Source organism: Pecten maximus, chromosome 3 (assembly GCF_902652985.1).
Source record: "Pecten maximus chromosome 3, xPecMax1.1, whole genome shotgun sequence".
NCBI classification, from domain to species: domain Eukaryota; kingdom Metazoa; phylum Mollusca; class Bivalvia; order Pectinida; family Pectinidae; genus Pecten; species Pecten maximus.
The window spans coordinates 9,055,613-9,080,246 of NC_047017.1; the positions used below are offsets into that span (position 1 = coordinate 9,055,613).

At 37.5% G+C, this 24,634-nt stretch overlaps 2 protein-coding genes across 2 annotated transcripts in view; one reads left to right on the plus strand and one right to left on the minus strand.

The window, feature by feature from the left end:
* Positions 1–6,298, minus strand: part of LOC117323113 (cilia- and flagella-associated protein 61-like) — a 49,621-nt gene extending 43,323 nt beyond the window's left edge. The window contains exons 1-11 of the mRNA XM_033878126.1: positions 6,242–6,298; positions 5,411–5,566; positions 4,881–5,176; positions 4,517–4,643; positions 4,123–4,255; positions 3,512–3,671; positions 3,036–3,212; positions 2,277–2,443; positions 1,764–1,903; positions 1,375–1,483; positions 1,051–1,121 (exon numbers count right to left, since the gene is read on the minus strand). Of these exons, the coding sequence (XP_033734017.1) occupies positions 1,051–1,121; positions 1,375–1,483; positions 1,764–1,903; positions 2,277–2,443; positions 3,036–3,212; positions 3,512–3,671; positions 4,123–4,255; positions 4,517–4,643; positions 4,881–5,176; positions 5,411–5,556 (1,526 nt within the window). The 5' untranslated portion in view covers positions 5,557–5,566; positions 6,242–6,298. The remainder of the gene's footprint in view (positions 1–1,050; positions 1,122–1,374; positions 1,484–1,763; positions 1,904–2,276; positions 2,444–3,035; positions 3,213–3,511; positions 3,672–4,122; positions 4,256–4,516; positions 4,644–4,880; positions 5,177–5,410; positions 5,567–6,241) is intronic.
* A 184-nt stretch (positions 6,299–6,482) lies between these two features.
* On the plus strand, positions 6,483–24,369 carry LOC117323115 (crooked neck-like protein 1). The gene is made up of 16 exons (XM_033878128.1): positions 6,483–6,603; positions 8,956–9,045; positions 9,300–9,362; positions 9,558–9,649; positions 10,045–10,128; positions 10,444–10,562; positions 11,050–11,172; positions 11,824–12,002; positions 14,332–14,493; positions 14,677–14,805; positions 15,568–15,780; positions 16,025–16,171; positions 18,250–18,444; positions 18,672–18,827; positions 19,642–19,734; positions 20,079–24,369. The coding sequence occupies exons 1-16, from the start codon at positions 6,556–6,558 to the stop codon at positions 20,214–20,216; spliced, it is 2,031 nt and encodes a 676-aa protein (XP_033734019.1). The 5' UTR covers positions 6,483–6,555; the 3' UTR covers positions 20,217–24,369.
* Positions 24,370–24,634: the final 265 nt, after the last annotated feature.

The window sequence follows — 24,634 nt, forward strand, 5'->3', positions numbered from 1 at the left end:
AGGGTGGACTGACATGGGGTAAGGAGCGGGTCGGGGCTGTGAAGGGTGGGGTTAGGGTGGACTAACATGGGGTAAGGAGCGGGTCGGGGCTGTGAAGGGTGGGGTTAGGGTGGACTGACATGGGGTAAGGAGCGGGTCGGGGCTGTGAAGGGTGGGGTTAGGGTGGACTGACATGGGGTAAGGAGCAGGTTGAGGCTGTGAAGGGTGAGGTTAGGGTGGACTGACATGGGGTAAGGAGCAGGTTGAGGCTGTGAAGGGTGGGGTTAGGGTGGACTGACATGGGTTAAGGAGCGGGTTGGGGCTGTGAAGGGTGGGGTTAGGGTGGACTGACATGGGTTAAGGAGCGGGTCGGGGCTGTGAAGGGTGGGGTTAGGGTGGACTAACATGGGGTAAGGAGCGGGTCGGGGCTGTGAAGGGTGGGGTTAGGGTGGACTAACATGGGGTAAGGAGCGGGTCGGGGCTGTGAAGGGTGGGGTTAGGGTGGACTGACATGGGGTAAGGAGCGGGTCGGGGCTGTGAAGGGTGAGGTTAGGGTGGACTGACATGGGGTAAAGAGTGGGTCGGGGCTGTGAAGGGTGGGGTTAGGGTGGACTGACATGGGGTAAGGAGCGGGTCGGGGCTGTGAAGGGTGGGGTTAGGGTGGACTGACATGGGGTAAGGAGCAGGTTGAGGCTGTGAAGGGTGAGGTTAGGGTGGACTGACATGGGGTAAAGAGTGGGTCGGGGCTGTGAAGGGTGGGGTTAGGGTGGACTGACATGGGGTAAGGAGCGGGTCGGGGCTGTGAAGGGTGGGGTTAGGGTGGACTGACATGGGGTAAGGAGCGGGTCGGGGCTGTGAAGGGTGGGGTTAGGGTGGACTGACATGGGGTAAGGAGCGGGTCGGGGCTGTGAAGGGTGGGGTTAGGGTGGACTGACATGGGGTAAGGAGCGGGTCGGGGCTGTGAAGGGTGGGGTTAGGGTGGACTGACATGGGGTAAAGAGTGGGTCAGGGCTGTGAAGGGTGTCGGCCAGGTAGAAGAGGAAAAGGACAGTTTTTAATGTAGGCACATACTTCATTAGCCCTGATCTGTGGAAAACATACAACTCCTGTGGTAGAGTACTCGGACAGCGCGGCGTCACCCTCTGGAAACAAAAAATAATACACAATATCAATCATAACACTGTACTTGATACTCAGATTTAAAATCACATATCCCAAATCTTGAGTTGCTACTTCATTCTTCAATGTAAGATTCAGATTGCTAAAGTCAGCAGGAGATATTTTTAAACACTTTAATATTTGGGAATCAGGTATTTTAATATTACAGGTTTCACAGGCAATTAGATTTTGATACTTGATGAAATTGTAAAATCCCCGATGGTCGTTCTGGCTTACCACAAATCCTTGGAGGAGAGGAAACTCTGGGACAAGGTGCGGTACAGTAATCACACAAAAGTCAAAATTTGGGAACAGCGAGAATGCCTTGGTCAAGAAATCGGATGACCTGGTTGACAAAAAATAAGTCATTATCTTAGAAAAATCCAACAACAAAACATTAATTTACCAGAAAATGTTCGTTTCAATTATCAATTTCCAACAAATAACACATCTCTTTCATACAGCACATAAACAGTATAGGGAAAAGTTATTTTCAATTTGTAAACATTGTTTGTCAATTTTACCTAAAACCTTATTTCCTTTCAATAGATTGAAAAAAAAAACACATTTATATGCTGAACGTGATATAGATTTTCATTTTTTCAATAATATCAAAACAAATCTACCTCATTTCATATCTTTCATCAATGCAGAAAAGCTGTATGCTGAAAGCATTCATTTCCCCTTTGTATGTTGGCACAAAGCGTTTTGGCAAACTGTTCATAGGTGTAATCGGCTTAATCGGTGCTGCAAGTCTTGAAGATATCTGATGAACAAGATCAAATTTCAAGTTTATTTCTTAGAAAAAATTTCCCCAAACTATCAATTTTATACTTTAACACAGCAAACCTACATACATTATGGCTTATCCTGTTGGACCTTTGGAAATTGTAATACTCCATTTAATAATTTAATGTGTGTGTGGGGGGGGGGATGCTAATTTCAAAAGATTTACATTTTAGTTTTATCTGAAAAATCTTCTGAAAATAAACTGTTCCTTCATTTAGAAACTGAAACACACAAGAACCATGGAAGATCCTATCATTAAATCATCCAAAATGGTGTCTTAACTTTAAAATCAATTCACAAGACGTATTCTTCCAGAATATTAATATTCCATAATTGGATATTTGTCTCACCTCTTCTCTCACAGAGCTTTTCCGACTGGACGCCTGTGATGTGCGTTCTTCCATCTCCTTAGCAACTTCTCCGCTGTCACTCAGTAGAGACGTTGCGCTCTCGAGCATGTGAGGGTCACTGAGTTTAGGCTGAACTTTAACTGGGTCTTCCGCACTTGTACTACCCGCTGTGTTAGAAGAAAGTTTTATACTCATTATACCTATTCGTTTTTAAGGGTTGACCAGGGTACACTGATTAACATTTGAAATTGAGGACACATGATCTCACCCCTATTACCTCTCCCACCTATGCATACAGCTCCTCCCATACCCCTAGAGCTCCTCCCACTTAACACTTGAACTCCTCCCACTTACCCCTACATCTCCTCCCACTTACCCCTACATCTCCTCCTACTTACCCCTACATCTCCCACTTACCCCTACATCTCCCACTTACCCCTACATCTCCCACTTACCCCTAGATCTCCTCCCACTTTCCCCTACGTCTCCTCCCACTTACCCCTACATCTCCTCCCACTTACCCCTACATCTCCTCCCACTTACCCCTACATCTCCCACTTACCCCTACATCTCCTCCCACTTACCCAGTGACTCCTCCCACTTACCCCTAAAACTCCTCCTACTTACCCCTAGATCTCCTCCCACTTACCCCTACATCTCCTCCCACTTACCCAGAGAACTCCTCCCACTTACCCAGAGAACTCCTCCCACTTACCCCTAGATCTCCTCCCACTTACCCCTACATCTCCTCCCACTTACCCCTAGAACTCCTTCCACTTGAGTTCTGACTGCTGGTTTTCTTGCCCTCTACTTTCTCTGAAGCAGACACTTCAGTTCCCTCATTCTTGGTGGCCTCTGTAACAGAACTTGGTTCTCCTTCAGGTTTCCCTGATCCTCCAGATTTCTGTGATCCTCTGGAAGATGGTCGTTCTTCTTCTGAAATGTTATATTCTACTTATATATCAACCTTGTTTTTCATTAGTCTATTTAAGTGTATTACATTTATCTGTACAATAAGATATATCAATGCATGTTTAAAGAAAAAACATATTTTGAAATTTTCTAAATTTGAGATATTTATGACAGATGTCAATAAATGTAATGTCACAAATTGTTTTAGTCTCTGACAGACTATTTGATTCATCTAGTTCATTTACCACTTCTCATGGAATTTGTTACTTTACAACTTTATTTTCTAATTATGAAAGGTCTGATTGGCATGAGGGTTATTTTACCTGGAGGAGGTGATGGTGTGGGAGTTTTGGGGGGCACCAAGTTGTCTTCTGGGTGGGGTTTACAAAGTCCGTGGAATGGTCCAAGCTCAAAGCATTCGTTTAACAACGGAGCATTGACATCATCACTGATACTCATAAATCCGATAGCTGTTCCTTCAACCTTAAATGTAAAGTATAATGAATCACAAATTGATAAAAACATTGTATCATATTCTAAGTACTGTTTTTATCCTGTGACAAGCCCACATGCACATATACAAAATATAAAGGGTGGACTCACTGCAAGACAATCAAATAGAATCTGTTGGCATTTGATTGTAATGAGATGATAATTATTACCGAGCATTCAAAGAGTTAAATGAAAAAAAATGCTAGACTTTTAATTATGTATTAGATTGCAAAATACATTACTTGACTTCCAATGTTTGATGTTAACAGATTACCAGTGATGCAAAAATGAAGAAAATACTCATTACATGAAAATAAAGACAGCCTTGTAATTTAACTAAATACACATCTTTTTTTTTTCTTTGTGATTTTGTATCTCCTCAAAGGATTGAGCGACATTTTCAGAAACACTGTAGTAATTTCAGTCAGATCATTTGGCTAACCTCAGCTACTAAGCACTGCATGTGCTCATCCTGAGCCTCCACAAGCTCTGCCAGGAAATAGTCTCCGTAAGTCATGCTCAACATGTCACTTTGGCGAGTGAAGATTGGAGTAAGGTCATCATGGTCCTCCACACTGAAATGATCAAAAGAAACGCCAAGGACTTAAACATCGCTCAAATTGAATTGTTAAAAAATGAACTATGATGATATTAACACATTCACATACACATTATGAATTTATCATTACATTTCTGTCAGTGGGTGAATTTTAAGGTTACCTAGTAAACCTTTCTTTTTGTGAGACAAAGCTTACTATTATTATTCAAAATTACAAATGTAGTTATCTGATATTTCATTGGAACTTTTTTTCAAATATGATCGAGATAAAACGTACGTGGCCTTTCTGACATGCAGGACCGGTACATGGTCATGTCTGTGACACACAAACAAGGCCCCGCTCACTCCATCACTCACTCCCTCCTTCTTATCAAGCTGCTTAAATACCTCATCCAAAGCAGATTCTGCAAAATACCACACATAATCTTTGATACAAATTAGAGAGTGGGCTTATTGTATGATAATACAATGTTAGTTTTCCTCGTGTGTTTTACGTAATGTCATTATTCTGCACTTCTCTTTAAATTATGTTTTCTGTTACACAATGTAAGTTTTTATATTTAAAATTACTGAAAACATTTTCTCTCTGTGGTTACACATTTTTTACTCTTTTTGTTATATATGTAAACAAAGTTACCAACCTGGGTATGTCTTCATTGGTACAAACAGGTAGAGGAAATGAAGATCAGGTACAGCATTGAACGCTGTCCTGATTATTTCTCTGCTGCATCCGTGGGCATAGTCTGACTTGCCCACAAAGTAATGCATGAAGAGCGTGTTCAGAGCTGTACTCTTCTCATTGCCATAACTGCTCTTCATCCAGGTCTCCCAGTTAGCTTGGTCAACCTCGGGAATGTTAGGGTAGTCAAAGAATGCAGCATGGCCCAGGATATCTTCTTTATCATTACATAATGTGACAGCCAAAACTGCTTTCTCACTAAAACATTTACAATTCAAAGATTCGTAAAAAAGAAATCATGTGATTTGAATGAAGTCATACAACAATAATACTTATGATATAAAATTGCCTAGAAACGTTAACTCTTCCTTAACATTACATACAAATTTTACATTATGTTTCTCGAAATTAGCTTCTTTTATTATAAAAAGTTAACATTCGATGTACTTCAAGGAAATGTATGACAACAAATTTAACTGATATGAAACTTACATCAAATTGACAACATTGACTCTACCAAACAGAGCATCTGTGTTTCCTTGGACAAGTTTCAGTATATGTGGAGCATCAAGTGATTCTGTACGACGAGCATTCACCACCTCTGGAGGCCCATCCACTGGGGCAATTGTTGTAGCCATCCTTAGATTTCTGTACACAATCAAATAAAAACAAGAAAACATTTAAATTAATTTTTAGATAATACAAAAACTCAGAATAAAATTTAAACACTATGAAGTTTTAATGTTTATAAAGATCTGCTTTTTTATGCTAACCAAAAGTTGAACATCAATATTTATTATACATTAATTTGTTTTCAAACAAAATGAATGACTTTTGTATATTCCTTGTTTAGACAACAAAACGGTTTTCATGAAAAGGGCGAAATGGAGCTAGTAGACTCTTTAAATAGTGACGATCATGATCAGTATTTACAAATTTCAAATTATAAACAACTTGTTTAGTTAGTGTAATTTTCCAGGCATGGAAATCACGCAGAAAAACAGTTGACAGGTGCTCGTTTGTTTAAATGAAGCGTGCTTTCAAAAGTGCATATATATGATAAGCAATACCGTGAATTGTTTTCATTGTAAGAACTTGATACAACTAATCATTTTATGCAATGCTATGCCATGTATCTTTAGTTCCAAAAACATCAATTTTCGACGGTTGTTTACCAACAATACCTAAAAAAACACCGCTAATTTCAAATCATGGATCGTTTTAGCCTGTTTTAAACATGAATCATCTAACTATTTGAAATGAAACTTAAATAATGCAAATCAGCGGTCCTTCTATTAAAATAACAGTCTGAAAAGAACTTACATTCCCTCACTCGGCGATAAACTACAACTTTGCCGCCATTAGTGAGTCTAGTTGCATAGCAACAATACAACTTCCGTTTGTATAAAAAATATAATTTGTCTATGAAATCTATAATTTATCAGATACCTTAGTTTTATAATAATATGCTCTATTCAGCTGAGTAAGAGACTTTTTTATAGAATGTCTTAATATATTATAACCAAAATATTCGTCACTCCGTATCAACTTCCGTACTGCCAGTTCCGGTTTATTGCTGAAAATAATCAGGCGTTCTACTTTTTTTGAAAAACTAAGTAGCAGAGTACAGAATAACAATGGAGGTTGACGACGACGGAAAAAGGAAAATGCCGAAAGTGGCAAAGGTACGTATTTTCTGGACAAATGTAATTATTCGAAAAGTCATCAGATAATGGTAAACATTCAGGACGACAGCAACAAATGCTTTCTGTTGACTCTGGATGAAATAATTCTTTAATTACAAGAAAAAAGCAATTGTTATAATGGCATAGAAGTAAACTTGTTAAATTAACAACAATAAGCAATAATAGGACAGTCATCTCAGGGTTTTGTTTCCATGTGCCGATGTAGAACATTGTTGATAAAACGTTAGTTGACGTTTGTTCTGTTGTAGTTGTCTCCCTTTGTTCATTATTCTGTCGATTTTCTTCAAGTGTTATTCCGGTTAATATCATGTCACCAAAAGTGATTTCTCAATAGTTCTAAAAGAGAGACCTATGAATTAAGATTTGTGATTATAGATATGTGTTTTTCACGTAATCTGCAAATTGACAAGTTGAAGTTCTTTTCAAAATGTTGATCTTGATATAACATCTTTTATATTAATAGTACTAGCAGAGACATATATACAGAGTATATCATTATAATTGTTCAATAAAATACTCTTCTTTCTCACCGTCAGGTAGGTGAAGCGCTTTTGCTTTACAAAGTCTTGTATAATTATCTATTTTCTATATATAATGTATATAAATAAAAATATTTCCTGAACTTTTGATACTTTTTAACTATAAATTATTCCATTAAACTATGAATGACTACTTAAATTATTACAATGATGTGTGTATGAGTGTATGTGTAAGTGTTACAAATAACCCTAATTATATAGTTCTATTGTTCAGTTACTTTATCAAAATGTCATTTATGTGGGAGAAGACTGATATAGGCAAAGCCTGTTGTCAAATCCCTTTGTACTATAACATCTTGTATAATAAAATTTGTTGAAATGAAAATGAAATATACAGAGAGATTGGTAACTCTCTATTTGCTCTTGTGTTAACATAGTGGCCCCTGACCTTCCCACAATCCTTTGCGGTCGCTCGGTTCAGTCTTCACTTGAGGCCATATTAGAGAAATCGTGAAAACCACACACATAATTATCGATAATTTCTATTTGAAATCATCACCAAGATCCAATTATGTGCTTTAATTTTATTAATATCAAAGTGCAGAAGTGTTATCAATATGAAATATATCACAATTTGCTGTCCAAGTGTTTGTATTTTGAGTATGAAAGTCAAGCACACCGCAGGGAAAGTCAAGCACACCGCAGGAAAGAACGGCAGGAATCTCCAATTTTCGAAAAGTCCCTATGGGGTTTTCGAGAATACAGATAAATGACAACAATGTGCATGATAAACAAGACCATATTCCATAAGTATGATAGTTTTTGGTTAATGTGGTAACTTTTGTGGTGGCCTAGATAAAACGATGTGCTTTTTGTGTGCGTTTAAAATTGACGATGTTTTGGTCTGACGTAATGGCTGCTTAATTACAAAACTTGGACATGTCGATAGGACCCAGTGGATTTTCGAAAAATACGGATAAATGACAACAATGTGCATGATCAAGAAGACTATATCCCATAAGTATGATAGTTTTGGGTTAATGTGGTAACTTTTGTAGTGGCTTAAATAAAACGAGGTGCTTTTTGTGTGCGTTTAAAATTGACGATGTTTTGGTCTGACGTAATGGCTGCTTAATTACAAAACTTGGACATGTCGAATAGGACCCAGTGGATTTTCGAAAATACGGATAAATGACAACAATGTGCACGGACTATAAGACTATATCCCATAAGTATGATAGTTTTTGGTTAATGTGGTAACTTTATAGCGGCTTAAATAAAACGATGTGCTTTTTGTGTGTATTTAAAATTGACGATGTTTTGGTCTGACGTAATGGCGGATTAACCAGAACATGTCGAATAAGTTCCAGTACATCGATACACACATGCGCAAAGCCTGATTTACCTGTGCTCGCGTGTTTGATAGGGGACAAGGCGCTCTCGATAAGGGATATGCTTGAGTGGTCACGAATAAAGGGAGCCACCACTTGTACTGGGAAATAGCGATGTTACTTATCTCTGTATATATGTCTCTAGAACTAGTCTCAAAAATCCTTAGAAGTTACAAAACATTTACTGATATCCTTTTTTGTTTAATGTTTGTATTTGTGTAGTTGTATTCCTGTATTTTTTCTCTGAATATTTAATAATTTGAAAACAAATATTGTAATCAAAGCATTTGAATGGTTTTAGGACCTATGGCCAGTAGCATGTATATTCAGTCTTATCTGGCCTTGACTTAAACATGTTTATTTGCTCATTCTGTATGAAGATCCAATGACTCAATTATATCATCAAAATTTGTATACAAAATATAGAAACTTTTTTACATGAATTTTTCTTTAATTTTTAGGTTAAGAATAAAATGCCGGCACCAGTACAAATAACAGCTGAACAGCTCCTGAGAGAAGCTAAGGAAAGAGAGCTGGAACTTGTCCCACCGGTAAGGCATATCAGTCGTCTAGAAACTGTACTGACCTCATCAGTGATCACATTCTTCCTTCTACTGTACACTAGCAAAGATAATGTTCTTTAATTATAACATTTAATTTGTTTTACATCTTGAAGCATTAATGTTCCTAAATATGAAATTTAACAAAATGCTTATTTGTGTTTTTATTGTAAAAAATAATGTTTTAATTATTTTATAGATAAAATCAAAAGTTAATACCATGTATAAGCCTTTTCTTCTTACAGCCTCCAAAACAGAAGATTTCTGATCCAGATGAATTAAAGGCATATAAAATGAGGAAAAGGAAGGTAAGTAAAACAAAATCTTACAAAACAAATATAGATATAAACAGTTAATGATAAAAAATATGATAAATAGTAAATATATGATAAATAGTAAATGGTTAAAAATATGTATTTTCAAGTTCTTGAATTGTGATTTTAAATTTGAAATTAGAAATGTTTATTGTCATACAAAATATTTCTAATATTTTCAAACACTAGATGTTTGAAGATAACATCAGAAAGAACAGATCAGTGATGGTCAACTGGATCAAATATGCCCAGTGGGAGGAGGCTCAGAAGGAAATACAAAGGTAACAAAGACAACCCTAACACAGACATATTTAGGTGGTTAATGAAATGTTTTAAACGTATGAGATCTTTTAGACTTTTTACAAATCACGAAGAAAAACAAATGAATTGGAAAAGACATTTATTTAAACTTCTGTATCACTTAACACTGAATTATAGAGTTTTTACATATTGTCATTCTTACTATTGAGTCTTTTCACATTACAAAAAGTGTACCTAAGTCAAATTAAAGAGGCCATTGCCATTTAATGTAAAATTTATTACTTAAATAAAATGGAGGAGATAATTTCAATTTTGAGATGCCCGTGGACTTCTACAGGGAATCCTTCTATGGTGTTTATCAATCTGTTCCAACAAGAATGATAAGATATTGTGGAATCTCGGCTGTTTTTTTCAGGGCTCGTTCTGTGTGGGAAAGAGCACTGGATGTAGACCACAGAACTGTTACCGTGTGGTTGAAATATGCTGAAATGGAAATGAGGTGAGAAATTTATAAAATGATGAAGCATGTGTATAATATTATTAATAGGAGATATGACAGTTTTGATTACTAAAATTCAGAATTATAAATGAGTAAATAATATTAAAACCTAAAAATACTGGTAAGTGGAAATAATGTTTTAAACAAATACAGTTCAATAAATGAGACCTCTTTTGTTTATAAAATAAAATGTAAATTGAGTTTTAGAAATAACTCTTCAATTTTTTGTAATATTTCTCATGATTAAAAACACTTTGTAAAAGTGCAGTACTTTGTAAAAGTGAAGTTTTTAGGAATTAAAAAATTATATTGCAGAGCAAGACAAGTGAATCATGCTAGGAATATTTGGGACCGTGCTATCATCATTCTACCTCGTATGAACCAGTTCTGGTATAAATATACTTACATGGAGGAGATGCTGGGCAATGTAGCAGGTAAAGGAATATTGAACAGTATAAAACTTCTGTAGGTAGTACATTTTAAATTTGAAGAAAAAAAGTCTTTTGATAAAAAAAAATCTATAACATACAATTAAATATTGATTATATCTTATCGCAAATAAATCTATTTTGAATTTTAGTATTCTGATAAAATAATATATAGTAAAATACTCCTTTGTGCAGGGAAAACGAGGCATTTTACTTTGTGATAACCTTGATCTCTCATCTTCTACAATCTAACTTTTAATTAACCTGGTGTCTTGACGATTGTTTTAAACCCTGCTATCAGTACCAAAATGACCAAACAAATAATTTAAAAACAATAGCATTCATATCTTGAATTGAAAAAAAACATAAAGCAATGAAATAGATTCGCAAAAATCTTAGGTTTATAAAGTTATTCCTTTATAATCAAAATTAGATGAATTGCAATTTCTGTAACACTAAAACTGATTTGTTAAAATTTGTTCGTCACATCTAGGTTGTCGTCAGGTGTTTGAGCGTTGGATGGAGTGGGAGCCGGAGGAACAAGCATGGCACTCGTACATCAACTTTGAGCTGCGATACAAGGAACTCGACCGAGCCAGAATGATCTATGAGCGATATATCCTTACATACTGTACAAGTCATACATGTAGATTATCCTGGCCATACAAATTACAAAAAAAAATACTGTTATTAAAAGAGAAAACGAGAACTGTGTGGTTATATGTAACAGGCTTGTATAGCAGAAATACCTTGTCATGTCAAATGCGATAAGCATTCGAATATTTCTGAAAAGACTTAATCATAAGGATGTTTATAAATAGACTTTTATGCCAGTTGTCAGATGCAAATAGTGTGGCTCTTTATCCTCCCACAAATGGTTGTGAAGTTCTGTAGAGTTCACCATGCACTTGTTAAGAATGATAGGATGCTGTTATTTGGCATGTCAGTGGTTTTGGAATCATGTAACTAGTGTATGTGCAGTCAGAATAGAAGTCAATTTTTTTCAACATTAGTCATGTTTTCAATTTGGCAAAATTTTGTGTTCAGTTGTATTTCAACAAAAGCTGGTACATGGGTATACATGTTTCAGAAACATTATCTGCTATTTACCTAGATTATTGTGTATTTCCCCACACACAATATTCAGTTCCTCATAAATCTCAATGTTAGTTAGAATATTACAAATTAGGAAGATAAAATTTAGATATAACAGTTTTTCTTGGATACCTGGCAATCAGAATATAAATAACTCCTTGACTGAGACCACTTGTAATAGTTCACCCTGAAGTGAAAAACTGGATTAAATATGCCAAATTTGAAGAAAAAAACCAGTACGTTAATAGTGCCCGGCGGATCTATGAGAGGGGTGTGGAATATTTTGGCGAAGACAACATGGAGGAGAATCTTTTGATTGCTTTTGCAAAATTTGAGGAGGGACAAAAAGAGGTAAGTTAACAAGTTCCCATTGTATCACTGTCAATTTCAGACACTTTCTATAGAAGGATCAGAATTCACAATTTATTAGCTTTGTGGCACCCATGGGACATTGTCATGAAGGTTACTGTCATTTTGAAAATTAAGCTCGAGTATTCAGCCATTTGTGATATAAATTAGGTTGCCTTTTTAGGTCATCTGACCTGAAGGGTCAGGATGACCTATAGTCATCATGCTTCGTCCATCGTCGTGCGCCGTCCGCCGTGCCTTAACTTTTCACATTTCAAACTTCTTCTCAAGTTCCACCAGTGGGATTGAGCTGAAACTTGCCTGAAATGATCCTGAGATGGCCCTGACCAAGTGTTGTTATTTTTCGGGTCAGTCCGAAATCCAAGATGGCCGCCAAAGCCGCCATTTTGAAAACACATTTTAAACTTCTTCTCATGTTCTACCAGTGCTATTGAGCTGAAACTTGCCTGAAATGATCCTGATATGATCCTGACCAAGTGTTGTTATTTTTCGGGTCAGTCCAAAATCCAAGATGGCCGCCATAGCCGCCATCTTGAAAAAACACATTTTAAACTTCTTCTCAAGTTCCACCAGTGCTATTAAGCTGAAACTTGCCTGAAATGATCCTGATATGATGCCGACCAAGTGTTGTTATTTTTCGGGTCGGTCCGAAATCCAAGATGGCCGCCGTGGCCGCCATCTTGAAAAACACATTTTAAACTTCTTCTCCAGTTCCACCAGTGCTATTAAGCTGAAACTTGCCTGAAATGATCCTGATATGATGCCGACCAAGTGTTGTTATTTTTCGGGTCGGTCTGAAATCCAAGATGGCCGCCATAGCCGCCATCTTGAAAAACACATTTTAAACTTCTTCTCAAGTTCCACCAGTGCTATTGAGCTGAAACTTGCCTGAAATGATCCTGACCAACTGTTGTTTTTTTTCGGGTCAGTCCGAAATCCAAGACGGCCACCATGGCCGCCATCTTGAAAAACACATTTTAAACTTCTTCTCCAGTTCCACCAGTGCTATTGAGCTGAAACTTGCCTGAAATGATCCTGATATGATCCTGACCAAGTGATGTTATTTTTCGAGTTGGTCCGAAATCCAAGATGGCCACCATAACCACCATCTTCATAAACACATTTTAAACTTCTTCTCAAGTTCCACCAGTGCTGTTGGGCTGAAACTTGCCTGAAATGTTCCTGAGATGATCCCGACCAAGTGTTGTTAGTTTTTAGATTGGTCTGAAATGCAAGATGGCCGCCATATCCGCCGTCTTAAAAAACACATTTTAAACTTCTTCTCCAGTTCCACTGGTGCCATTATTGAGCTCGAAATTGGTGAAGATGTTAAGGAAGGAGTGCCAACAAAGTGTTGTTATTTTTTTCGGCCTTGTAAAAACTTTGGCATGGCAGCAATGGCGGCCATTTTGTAACATGATTGCGCAATCATGGTTTTCCTGAACAACACCTATTTCAAACTTCTTCTCAAATTCCACCGGTGGGATTCAGCTCTAACTTACCAGAAATGATCCTTAGATGGTCCAGACCAAGTGTTATTATTTATTGGGTCGGTCAGATATCCAAGATGGCCACCATGACCAACAGTGCCACTATATACTTGCTACAGAGAATGCCTACTACAATAATATAAGGGTTTTAATTTAGAGTCAGATGACCGTTAAGGCCCCTGGGCCTCTTGTCTTAAGACTATTCCAGTAAATTAGTTATTCCACAAAGACCTCTTGAAATATAGAAATTCTAGTCATGTTAGATTTGGTTATTAAACGATAGTGTATTAATTCATTCTCTTTGATTGACAAACTTTACTGACAGTCCTCTCCAGGTGTCTGACTGGCTCTTAGAATATTCCTATATTAATGTGTCCTACATGCTTCATATATTCACCTCCCTGTGAACTAAAAGAGTCACACTTGCATGAAGTATCACCCCTGTTCAACTCACATGCTTGCATAGAATATTCATCCTAAAATAACCTAAAAAGTACAGTGGTTTACTGTACGTACATGTAGCTTTTCCTCTTATACAGTCGATTTAAAGAAAATAAACAAGACACAATTTTGCTATTTCCTCATTACAAATACAAAATAATCAGATTATTTCGTGCTAATCTGCGTTAGTGTCATTTTCATACATCGTTTTCGGGACCTCCTGGACATCATTTTTGGTCAAAATTTTTCATGTGCAAATATACGAATAGAAGTTTTTTCCATCATTTTCAGCCCCAAAAAGTACCTGCGCAAATTACACTGGTGCCCAAATTACACGAGTTTTTACGGTAATCTATATTTCATGATCTGTTGATTTTCAGCATGAGCGAGCGAGAGTGATATATAAGTATGCCCTTGATCACCTCCCGAAGGAGTTATGTACTGAGATCTACAAAAGCTACACCATACACGAGAAACGCTTTGGGAGTCGGGCAGCTATTGAGGACGTTATTGTCAGCAAACGGAGGTTCAAATATGAAGAGGTAAATAATTAAGTTACCGGTATATGTCACTGCTGTATGACAAAATTTAATTGATATTCCATCTATACAAGCATTCTCAAATCAGCAAGCAAAGGCTATTAAACTCAAAATACAGATTTTATCATAGTTAAACTGAAAATGAAAATACCACCAAATCTTAACTTAACTATTGTGTTGTTACAGGAGGTGAAAGAGAACCCACTCAACTATGATGCCTGGTTTGACTACCTCCGGTTGATGGAGGCAGATGGCAACACAGAACAAACCCGCGACACATTTGAAAGAGCGATCGCCAACATCCCTCCTTCACAGGTCAGCAAGCAAACGCCACAAACAGCCTTAGGAATAGCCTGTTACTCGGGGGGCACTGCACTCAGAGTTAGCTGTTACTCAGGGGGCACTGCATTTAGGGAATAACCTGTTACTCAGGGGGCACTGCACTCAGGGAATAACCTGTTACTCAGGGGGCACTGCACTCAGGGAATAACCTGTTACTCAGGGGGCACTGCACTCCGAGTTAGAGGTTTATGAGTGATTCTACAGTCTTTGTTGTTAAACAAAGAATTTAAACAGTCTACACAGCTTTAGAAATATGTACCAGTCTGGTGGGAAGTAATCCTGAGATAAACTGGTGTCTTTCCAGTGGTAGTACTACCTATGTTACCTGAGTCACTTCTTTGAATGTTTAAAAGAACTAGTGATGAACTACATGCATATTTATTCAAACTTATAAAAGACTTCAATGAGTTTTGCATTTAGATATTAAAAAAATAAATGTTTTTTTCAATATTATTGTGTTAATAGATGTACAGGAAGATTAAGACAGATTGTTTTATATTTTCTTGGTACATTTAATATGAATTCATACAATAGCATGTTCCATGGAGAAGATTTTTGGAATTTCATAGTCATTATTGGAAACAAAGTTTGTAATTAGCTAAATGAAGAGTTTGAAATAACATATTGAGAACATTTCAGTAAATTTCCTTTATTTGGTCTTATAAGAGAAAGTGTAACAGTCATTGAAGATTGTTGTTTGATTTCTCAATCACAATCTTAAACTCTACATTTCAGGAGAAGCGTCACTGGCGCCGGTACATCTATCTCTGGGTAAACTACGCTCTGTTTGAGGAGTTGGAGGCGGAGGACTTTGACCGCACGCGGGAAGTCTACAAAGCGTGTCTCGACATCATGCCACATAAAAAATTCACTTTTGCCAAAATATGGCTTCTCTTCGCACAGTTTGAAATACGACAGAAAAACTTACAGGGAGCTAGAAGAGTATTAGTAAGTAACAAATCCAGTGTTTAAGAGGCCATATTTTGATTTTCTGTGTCAAAGAAAAAGCCTAACTTTTAGGTTTGAACAGAAAAATATGACAAGCTTGAATTCAGTACTTAATACACAGGATCATGTTAGTTGGCTATCCTGTAGGTATTGGAATGCTTCATTCTGATTTCTCCAAAGGGTTCTACTGAGGACATTTATGAAAATTCTTTTTCGGAATTAACAATACGATTTATGCTTACAGGGTACAAGTATCGGAAAATGTCCAAAAAATAAGTTGTTTCGAGGCTACATTGAACTAGAGCTTCAGCTCAGAGAGTTTGAGAGATGTAGGATTCTGTATGAAAAATTTGTGGAGTTTGGACCAGAAAACTGTACAACGTGGATGAAGGTAAGGATTATCTGCTGTATTAATGAAAATGTTTGTAATTGCCTCACTGAGCCATCCCAACAGTCCAAACTCTTCTCTGTCCCCACAACCCCCAACTTCCCCGCCATTGTCCCCTATCCCTCACCTTCACATTCCCTCCCTAAGCCATCCTTACATTCCTTCTCGCCCATCCCCAATCTTACTCACCCATCCCCACCCTTACTCACCAATCCCTACCCTCACTCACCCATCCCCACCCTTACTCACCAATCCCTACACTCACTCACCCATCCCTACCCTCACTCACCCATCCCCACCCTTACTCACCCATCCCTACACTCACTAACCAATCCCTACCCTCACTCACCCATCCCCACCCTTACTCACCAATCCCTACACTCACTCACCCATCCCTACCCTCACTCACCCATCCCCACCCTTACTCACCCATCCCTACACTCACTCACCAATCCCTACACTCACTCACCCATCCCCACCCTTACTCACCCATTCCCACCCTTACTCACCCATCCCCACCCTTACTCACCCATCCCCACCCTTACTCACCCATCCCCACCCTTACTCACCCATCCCCACCCTTACTCATCTATCCCCACCCTTACTCACCCATCCCCACCCTTACTCACCCATCCCCACCCTTACTCATCTATCCCCACCCTTACTCACCCATCCCCACCCTTACTCACCCATCCCCACCCTTACTCAACCATCCCCACCCTTACTCACCTATCCCCACCCTTACTCACCCATCCCCACCCTTACTCACCCATCCCCACCCTTACTCATCTATCCCCACCCTTACTGATCACCCATCCCAACCCTTACTCACCCATCCCCACCCTTACTCATCCATCCCCACCCTTACTAGCCCATCCCCACCCTTACTCACCCATCCCCACCCTTACTCACCCATCCCCACCCTTACTCACCCATCCCCACCCTTACTCACCCATCCCACTTACTGATCACCTATCCCAATCTTTTACCTATTCATCCACCCTGTTTCACTTATCACTATAAAGCCAGCATCAGTTACATACTGTCAGAAAGAGACAAACACAATCATAACTCGGCCTCCCAAACACACATATTCACTACATACATCTCACAACTCGGCCTCCCAAACACACACATTCACTACATACATCTCACAACTCGGCCTCCCAAACACACACATTCACTTCATACATCTCAGAACTCGGCCTCCCAAACACACACATTCACTACATACATCTCACAACTCGGCCTCCCAAACACACACATTCACTACATACATCTCACAACTCGGCCTCCAAAACACACACATTCACTACATACATCTCACAACTCGGCCTCCCAAACACACACATTCACTACATACATCTCACAACTCGGCATCCCAAACACACACATTCACTACATACATCTCACAACTCGGCATCCCAAACACACACATTCACTACATACATCTCACAACTCGGCCTCCCAAACACACACATTCACTACATACATCTCACAACTCGGCCTCCCAAACACACACATTCACTACATACATCTCACAACTCGGCCTCCCAAACACACACATTCACTACATACATCTCACAACTCGGCCTCCCAAACACACACATTCACTACATACATCTCACAACTCGGCCTCCCAAACACACACATTCACTACATACATCTCACAACTCGGCCTCCCAAACACACACATTCACTACATACATCTCACAACTCGGCCTCCCAAACACACACATTCACTACATACATCTCACAACTCGGCCTCCCAAACACACATATTCACTACATACATCTCACAACTCGGCCTCCCAAACACACATATTCACTACATACATCTCACACACTGGGGAAGCCTTCCTGATGACCTTTGTTGTTGATGGGATGTTATCAATACAAAACCAAAACCCACTTCTCCTCTTTGTCACACATTGACTTATATTTTTACTACTTGATAGCCTTTCTCCATTTCATAGTTATATTAATGCACTGTTTATTTACCAGTGATTTTATACATAGTTTACCAGAAACAGATTTATATGATGTCCAACAGTTATACTAATGGCTTTTTGTTTTGACAGTATGCTGAGCTGGAGACAATCCTCGGAGACATTGATCGTGCACGAGCGGTATACGAACTGGCCATCAACCAGCCCAAACTGGACATGCCTGAAGTCCTGTGGAAGGCCTACATAGACTTTGAGGTGGAGCAGGAGGAGCTGGATTGTACCAGGGCATTGTACCGTCGTTTGCTGGAGAGAACACACCATGTTAAGGTAAAACTGGGTCAAACAAAAGTACTGTAGGGATATGTCTGGGTGTTGTACCGTTGTCTGCTGGTGAGGGTGCAGCGTGTTAAGTTACATCCGATTCAAAGTAAAGAATGTCAGAAAAGTTTCCTTAGGGTTGTACCAATGCTTGTAAAAGAAGAAAAGTCCAGTTATCGTACACAGTTTTTATCGCAACCTCTCTTTCAATATCATCACAACTTATGTTTTGCCAGGTATGGATCAGCTTTGCCCAGTTTGAGCGCACTAACGAGGTGGAGCAGCGCCTACAGAACGTTAGAGGTGTTTATAAAGATGCGAATAATGCCTTCCGAACTTCTGGGGAGAAGGAGGAACGTCTAATGCTGCTCGAGTCTTGGGCACAATTTGAGGTGAGTCAAAACAACTAATAACTTAGGTCTTAGGACTGCATGCCTCTCATTTAAGCATGCTGCAGATTTCATTGTAAAAATAACCAGATGCTGTCTTAAAATAAAATCTGGAAAATCGGTCTGCATGTTAGTTTTACTGGTTAGTCACCCAAGTCACAAAAGTGCTTCAATAAAGGACAAGTACACACAAGCATTTAAACAGTTATGGTTTATGAACAGATTTCTAAAATCTTGTGAGAAAAAGCTGATTTTCATTGAAAACATTAAAGAAGAAAAACCTTGCTCTTCTGCTTAAGATTTGAAGGGAGTATGTTCAGAACAGCAATAATTTCTGTGTATCATGTGGTGCAAATTTTGATTTTTCTAGAGAAAAGTCTTTAAAGAAGATATTCACAATTCAATTTGCTCAAAACATTTTTTTTATGTGCACAGTTATATAAGATTACATTTGCTCTCATGAGACAGTAATATCTCACACAATAAGACTTTTTCTCGTTTAGTCTGTCCATTTGGTAAAAAGTGATGTCAAAATTAAAATGACATCCTATCCACTTATCATTCTGACATAACCCAAAAGGGAGGTAATGCAGTTGAAGAATTAGAAAACAATTGCTCATATAATTTTATGCAATTTCAGCTCAATTAACAAAAAGTTAACAATTGTAAGTGTTCGAGATTATTTTTTTGAAAATTATCAGTCATGGGTGAAATTCTGTAAAAAAAAAAGTATATGACATTGGAAGTGAACTGCATAATTTTGTACATGTATATGAGCAAAATATAAAAAAGCAATTCCTGTTGTTTTGATTGACAGGAGGAAGAAGGTGATGACGAATCTCGTGTCAAGGTCAGCAAGTTAATGCCACAGAAAGTGAAAAAACGCAGGAAGATCCAGCTGGAAGACGGGGTGAGTGTTCACGACCCACGGGGTCTGGTGTTTGTAGGTTTTCTTTGATTATAAAAGGGTTGATTTAAAATTAATTTGATATGTAATTGCATTTGATTTCAGTTAAGAATAGATTTTACACAACCTTAGATTTAAGAATTTGGATCTATCGATTTTGAATGATGTGATTCATCTGGAGTAGGACTATGAGGAATCTTTCTGACTTGTGAAATCATCTGATCAACCTTTTTTCATGCTTTATTTTTCTGATTATAAGTAAAAGCCTATTCCTGGTAATAATCCCACCTTCGTCTATTGCAGTTTTGAGCCGGTCAAAATATTTCACTTTTTTTTTTGTCTTTCAGTCCGATGGTGGCTGGGAGGAGTATTATGACTACATCTTCCCAGACGAGGAAGCAGCACAGCCAAACCTCAAACTGCTGGCCATGGCCAAGAAATGGAAACAGCAACAAGAGACAACGGAGGATGAAGTGGAGAGCTAACACATGTCACAGTATTATACATATGTTACACATGTATCAGAGACAGGTTTCGGATATGTGCGGATGGTACACATGTTTACGCATTAGGCACATTACATCTGTGCATTTAGTGAATGACATGTCAGGATTTAAGTGAATGATGTTTTACATATCTCACAATATAAATATGTCCATTCACATCTGAATTCTGACAAAATTTCAGACAGTCCTATCCTGTGCTGAAAGCCTGGCACATATTGATGTTACTAACCTCTCATAGCAGTGGCTAAATGCGGGTTGGTGCGGATATCGACAGTGAGGAAAAGAATACTGTTTGACTCCAAAAAAATTATTGACATTTTTTGAGGTCAATACTAAAATTTATCTACCTAAGAAAGGTGGCAAATCCTTAACTTTAAGGAAGTGTAACTACCCAGTACATTTAAAGTCCGCTAACTCCAAGGGACCATGCATATGTCGAACGTTCCAGGAATACAAGGTACTCAAGTTCTCAAAGTGTAGTCCTTGAACGTAAGGTACTGATCATATGCTTACAACAAATGAAATCTTCACGTAAAATTGTGCTGTCTGTCTAGAGTTAATTGTTAATCTCACTGATAAATCAATGATGATTTTCAAAAGTAGTAGATTTTTATCAGATATGGACTAAGTCATTCAGTTCAAGAAATGGCATATCCAGTTCATGTCCAAATATTTTCCATACATCCATTCACAGTTAATTCAAATTTACAGATTTACAAAAGTGTAGGAATGTTTTCAGACCTACTGTAGAATAACAACTAAAGGGACCACAGTTGTACGATATCACAATAAACACTTTAATCGGTCCCTTCCTACTCATGAAGAAAATATTACGGCATACATTCTTGTAGATCATACCTCTCTGTCAATTCACTTAATATTGGCATTCCATAATCTGTCTTCACACAGAAAGTTTTGTTTGTACAGCTATTGTTATCTTGTCATTAATTATACTGAATTATTGATTAGAAAGTTAACTAATTATAATATCGGATATATAATCATGCCACGTATGTGTGAGATCGACTACTGTCAGGGTTTCCTAACCTTCCACGGGTAAATATCCCTAGTAGAATTGTTTTCCCCTGGCCTTAAAGATTCCAAAAAATGACTGGTTCATTTTCCTTTTGGCAAACGTCCTTTTTCATCAATTAAGGTGCCAATAATCTTACATACTTTGGCCTTACAACTACATTTGAATCATTTTTTTGTTCAACCAGACTAGATCAATTCCAAATCATCAAATCATGTATATTCTGCTTGGGTGGGGAGGGAGCCCCTGAAAAGCTTGGAGGTCTGACACAGCCATGCTGGACACAGGTAAAAATTGACAGGTATGGCATCTGTTCAGTAAATAGGTAGGACTGATATGCAGGGAAGGGGGAAAATAATAGTTTAAGAAATGCTGGGTATTCAACAAATAGCATTCAAGCTGTCCAAGGATAATTTTACAGGATTTACAAGAATAAGGTTAGGACCAAATGAACAGATAGGAGGTATTTCAGTAGTGAAGTTAGAGAGTTGTATCTACAACATGTACATGATACAGTGATATCTATTACATGTACATGATACAGTGATATCTATTACATGTACATGATACAAGGATATCTATTACATGTACGTGATACAGGGATATCTATTAAATTATACAAGGATGTCTACTACATGTACTGATACAAGGATATCTATAACATGTACATGATACAAAGATATCTACTACATGATACAAAGATATCTACTATATGTACATGATACAAAGATATCTACTACATGTACATGATACAAAGATATCTACTATATGTACATGATACAAAGATATCTACTATATGTACATGATACAAAGATATCTACTATATGTACATGATACAAGGATATCTATAACATGTACATGATACAAAGATATCTACTACATGATACAAAGATATCTACTATATGTACATGATACAAGGATATCTACTACATGTACATGATACAAGGATATTTACTACATGATACAAGGATATCTATAACATGTACATGATACAAGGATATCTACTACATGTACATGATACAAGGATATCTATAACATGTACATGATACAAGGATATCTACTACACGATACAAGGATATCTACAACATGTACATGATACAAGGATATCTACTACATGTACATGATACAAGGATATCTATAACATGTACATGATACAAGGATATCTATAACATGTACATGATATAAGGATATCTATAACATGTACATGATACAAGGATATCTACTACATGATACAAAGATATCTACTACATGTACATGATACAAGGATATCTATAACATGTACATGATACAAGGATATCTACTACATGAACATGATACAAGGATATCTACTACATGTACATGATACAAGGATATCTATTACATGATACAAGGATATCTATAACATGTACACGATACAAGGATATCTACTAGATGATACAAGGATATCTATAACATGTACATGATACAATGATATCTATTACATGATACAATGATATCTATTACATGTACGTACTACAAGGATATCTACTATATGTACATGATACAAGGATATCTACTACATGTACATGATACAAGGATATCTACTAGATGATACAAGGATATCTATTACATGTACATGATACAAGAATATCTACTACATGTACATCATACAATGATATCTACTACATGATACAATGATATCTATTACATGTACGTGATACAAGGATATCTATTACATGTACGTGATACAAGGATATCTATTACATGTACGTGATACAAGGATATCTATTACATGTACGTGATACAAGGATATCTATTACATGTACGTGATACAAGGATATCTATTACATGTACATGATACAAGGATATATATTACATGATACAAGGATATCTACTGCATGTACGTGATACAAGGATATTTACTACATGATACATGGATATCTACTACATGATACATGATACAAGGATATTTACTACATGATACATGGATATCTACTACATGATACATGATACAAGGATATTTACTACATGATACAAGGATATCTACTACATGTACATGATACAAGGATATCTACTACATGTACATGATACAAGGATATTTACTACATGTACATGATACAAGGATATCTACTACATGATACAAGGATATCTACTACATGTATGAAACATAAAGGACTAGCCCAGCATGTCGGCAAGGATACTGCCGATACTTATTTACAGGGTTTCCAACTGCTTGTAAACTGTCAACTGGAAAGGTTTCAGAAGTGTAATAACTGCTTGAACCTTAATGAACTCGCCAGCTTTATGTCTGGTTTCCATATCTAATTCATCACGGGATAATAACGCTTTCTTGGTGTGAATTCTAACTGAACAAAAAGTAAGGACTTGTCCATTGATAATGAGTTATATATACACTGGAATCTGAGTAGGTTTTTTGTCAATCCGTAGTATATCAGATAGCTGTACGTGGAGTAACCTGGCAGTCGTTAAAAGGGAGACCACTCCTTGAGATGTAAGAGCTAATGTAAATATTGACGTATTTCACATCAAGTACGGGTCTGGAGATACCATTCTGTGTGGCGGTCGGTCTTTGGTGTTATATAATTTACAGCACTCTCAATCAGGTTTTGTCCGTCTGCAAATATAATCAGGCGTACCAGAAACTATTCTTTTCTCACAGAACTGTGACCAAATCCTGAAACTTGTAAAAAGGTCAAATATGCTTTCATGCATATTATTATTATCATTTTTTTTTTTTTTTTCAAGTTTCAACATGCCACCGCGACTGCGTTATAATCTAAGGCGTATATTTCTTGTAACTTGTAATTTCCAATAAAGATTTTATGATAATGATTATATTTTCAAACGACTGGTCACGTTAAGGGAGCATGCGCCCATGTAATCATCGTACTCATCAACTCCTGCTGTAGCGGGAATCGTGTGAACTTTGTGTGAGGTGCGTAGGAGTTAAGGGGGTATGTGAGCTTATTGGTGCTTGTGTTTATGGAGAGCGGCTGTTGAAGGACGCATGCGTGTTTGAATGTGCGTTAAAAGCGAGAATTATGTATTAATGTAAAACTAAAGAGCGAGAGAAATGTAAAGAGAACAAAAAAATAAATAAAAAATATATTTTGTGATTTTTTTTGTCGTTTAATTTTTCTCCTTGCAGTTGATGAACATAAAGTTAAGAGTGTAATTTGTACAGTTAGATAATTACTGTAGACCTCCCAAAATCAGACAGCTTACAAACATTAACAATAATATCTCTACTGGCACAACAGACGAGAGTAATACTTTACACGTAGTTCTCACACGAGAGGTAGGCGGAACAAATGATATAACAACTAGATTACTTAACATGGAAATACTCTTGCCTTGCTGTTTTGGAATCAAAAAGAAAACTAGG

What these genes read in the sequence shown, in the direction of transcription:
- LOC117323115 (XM_033878128.1), top strand. Translation starts at nt 6,556, where the DNA reads ATGGAGGTTGACGACGACGGAAAAAGGAAAATGCCGAAAGTGGCAAAG. An exon ending in GATGCTGGGCAATGTAGCAG is followed by an intron (nt 10,563 to 11,049) that starts GTAAAGGAATAT and finishes CGTCACATCTAG; the next exon opens with GTTGTCGTCAGGTGTTTGAG. An exon ending in ACTGTACAACGTGGATGAAG is followed by an intron (nt 16,172 to 18,249) that starts GTAAGGATTATC and finishes TTGTTTTGACAG; the next exon opens with TATGCTGAGCTGGAGACAAT.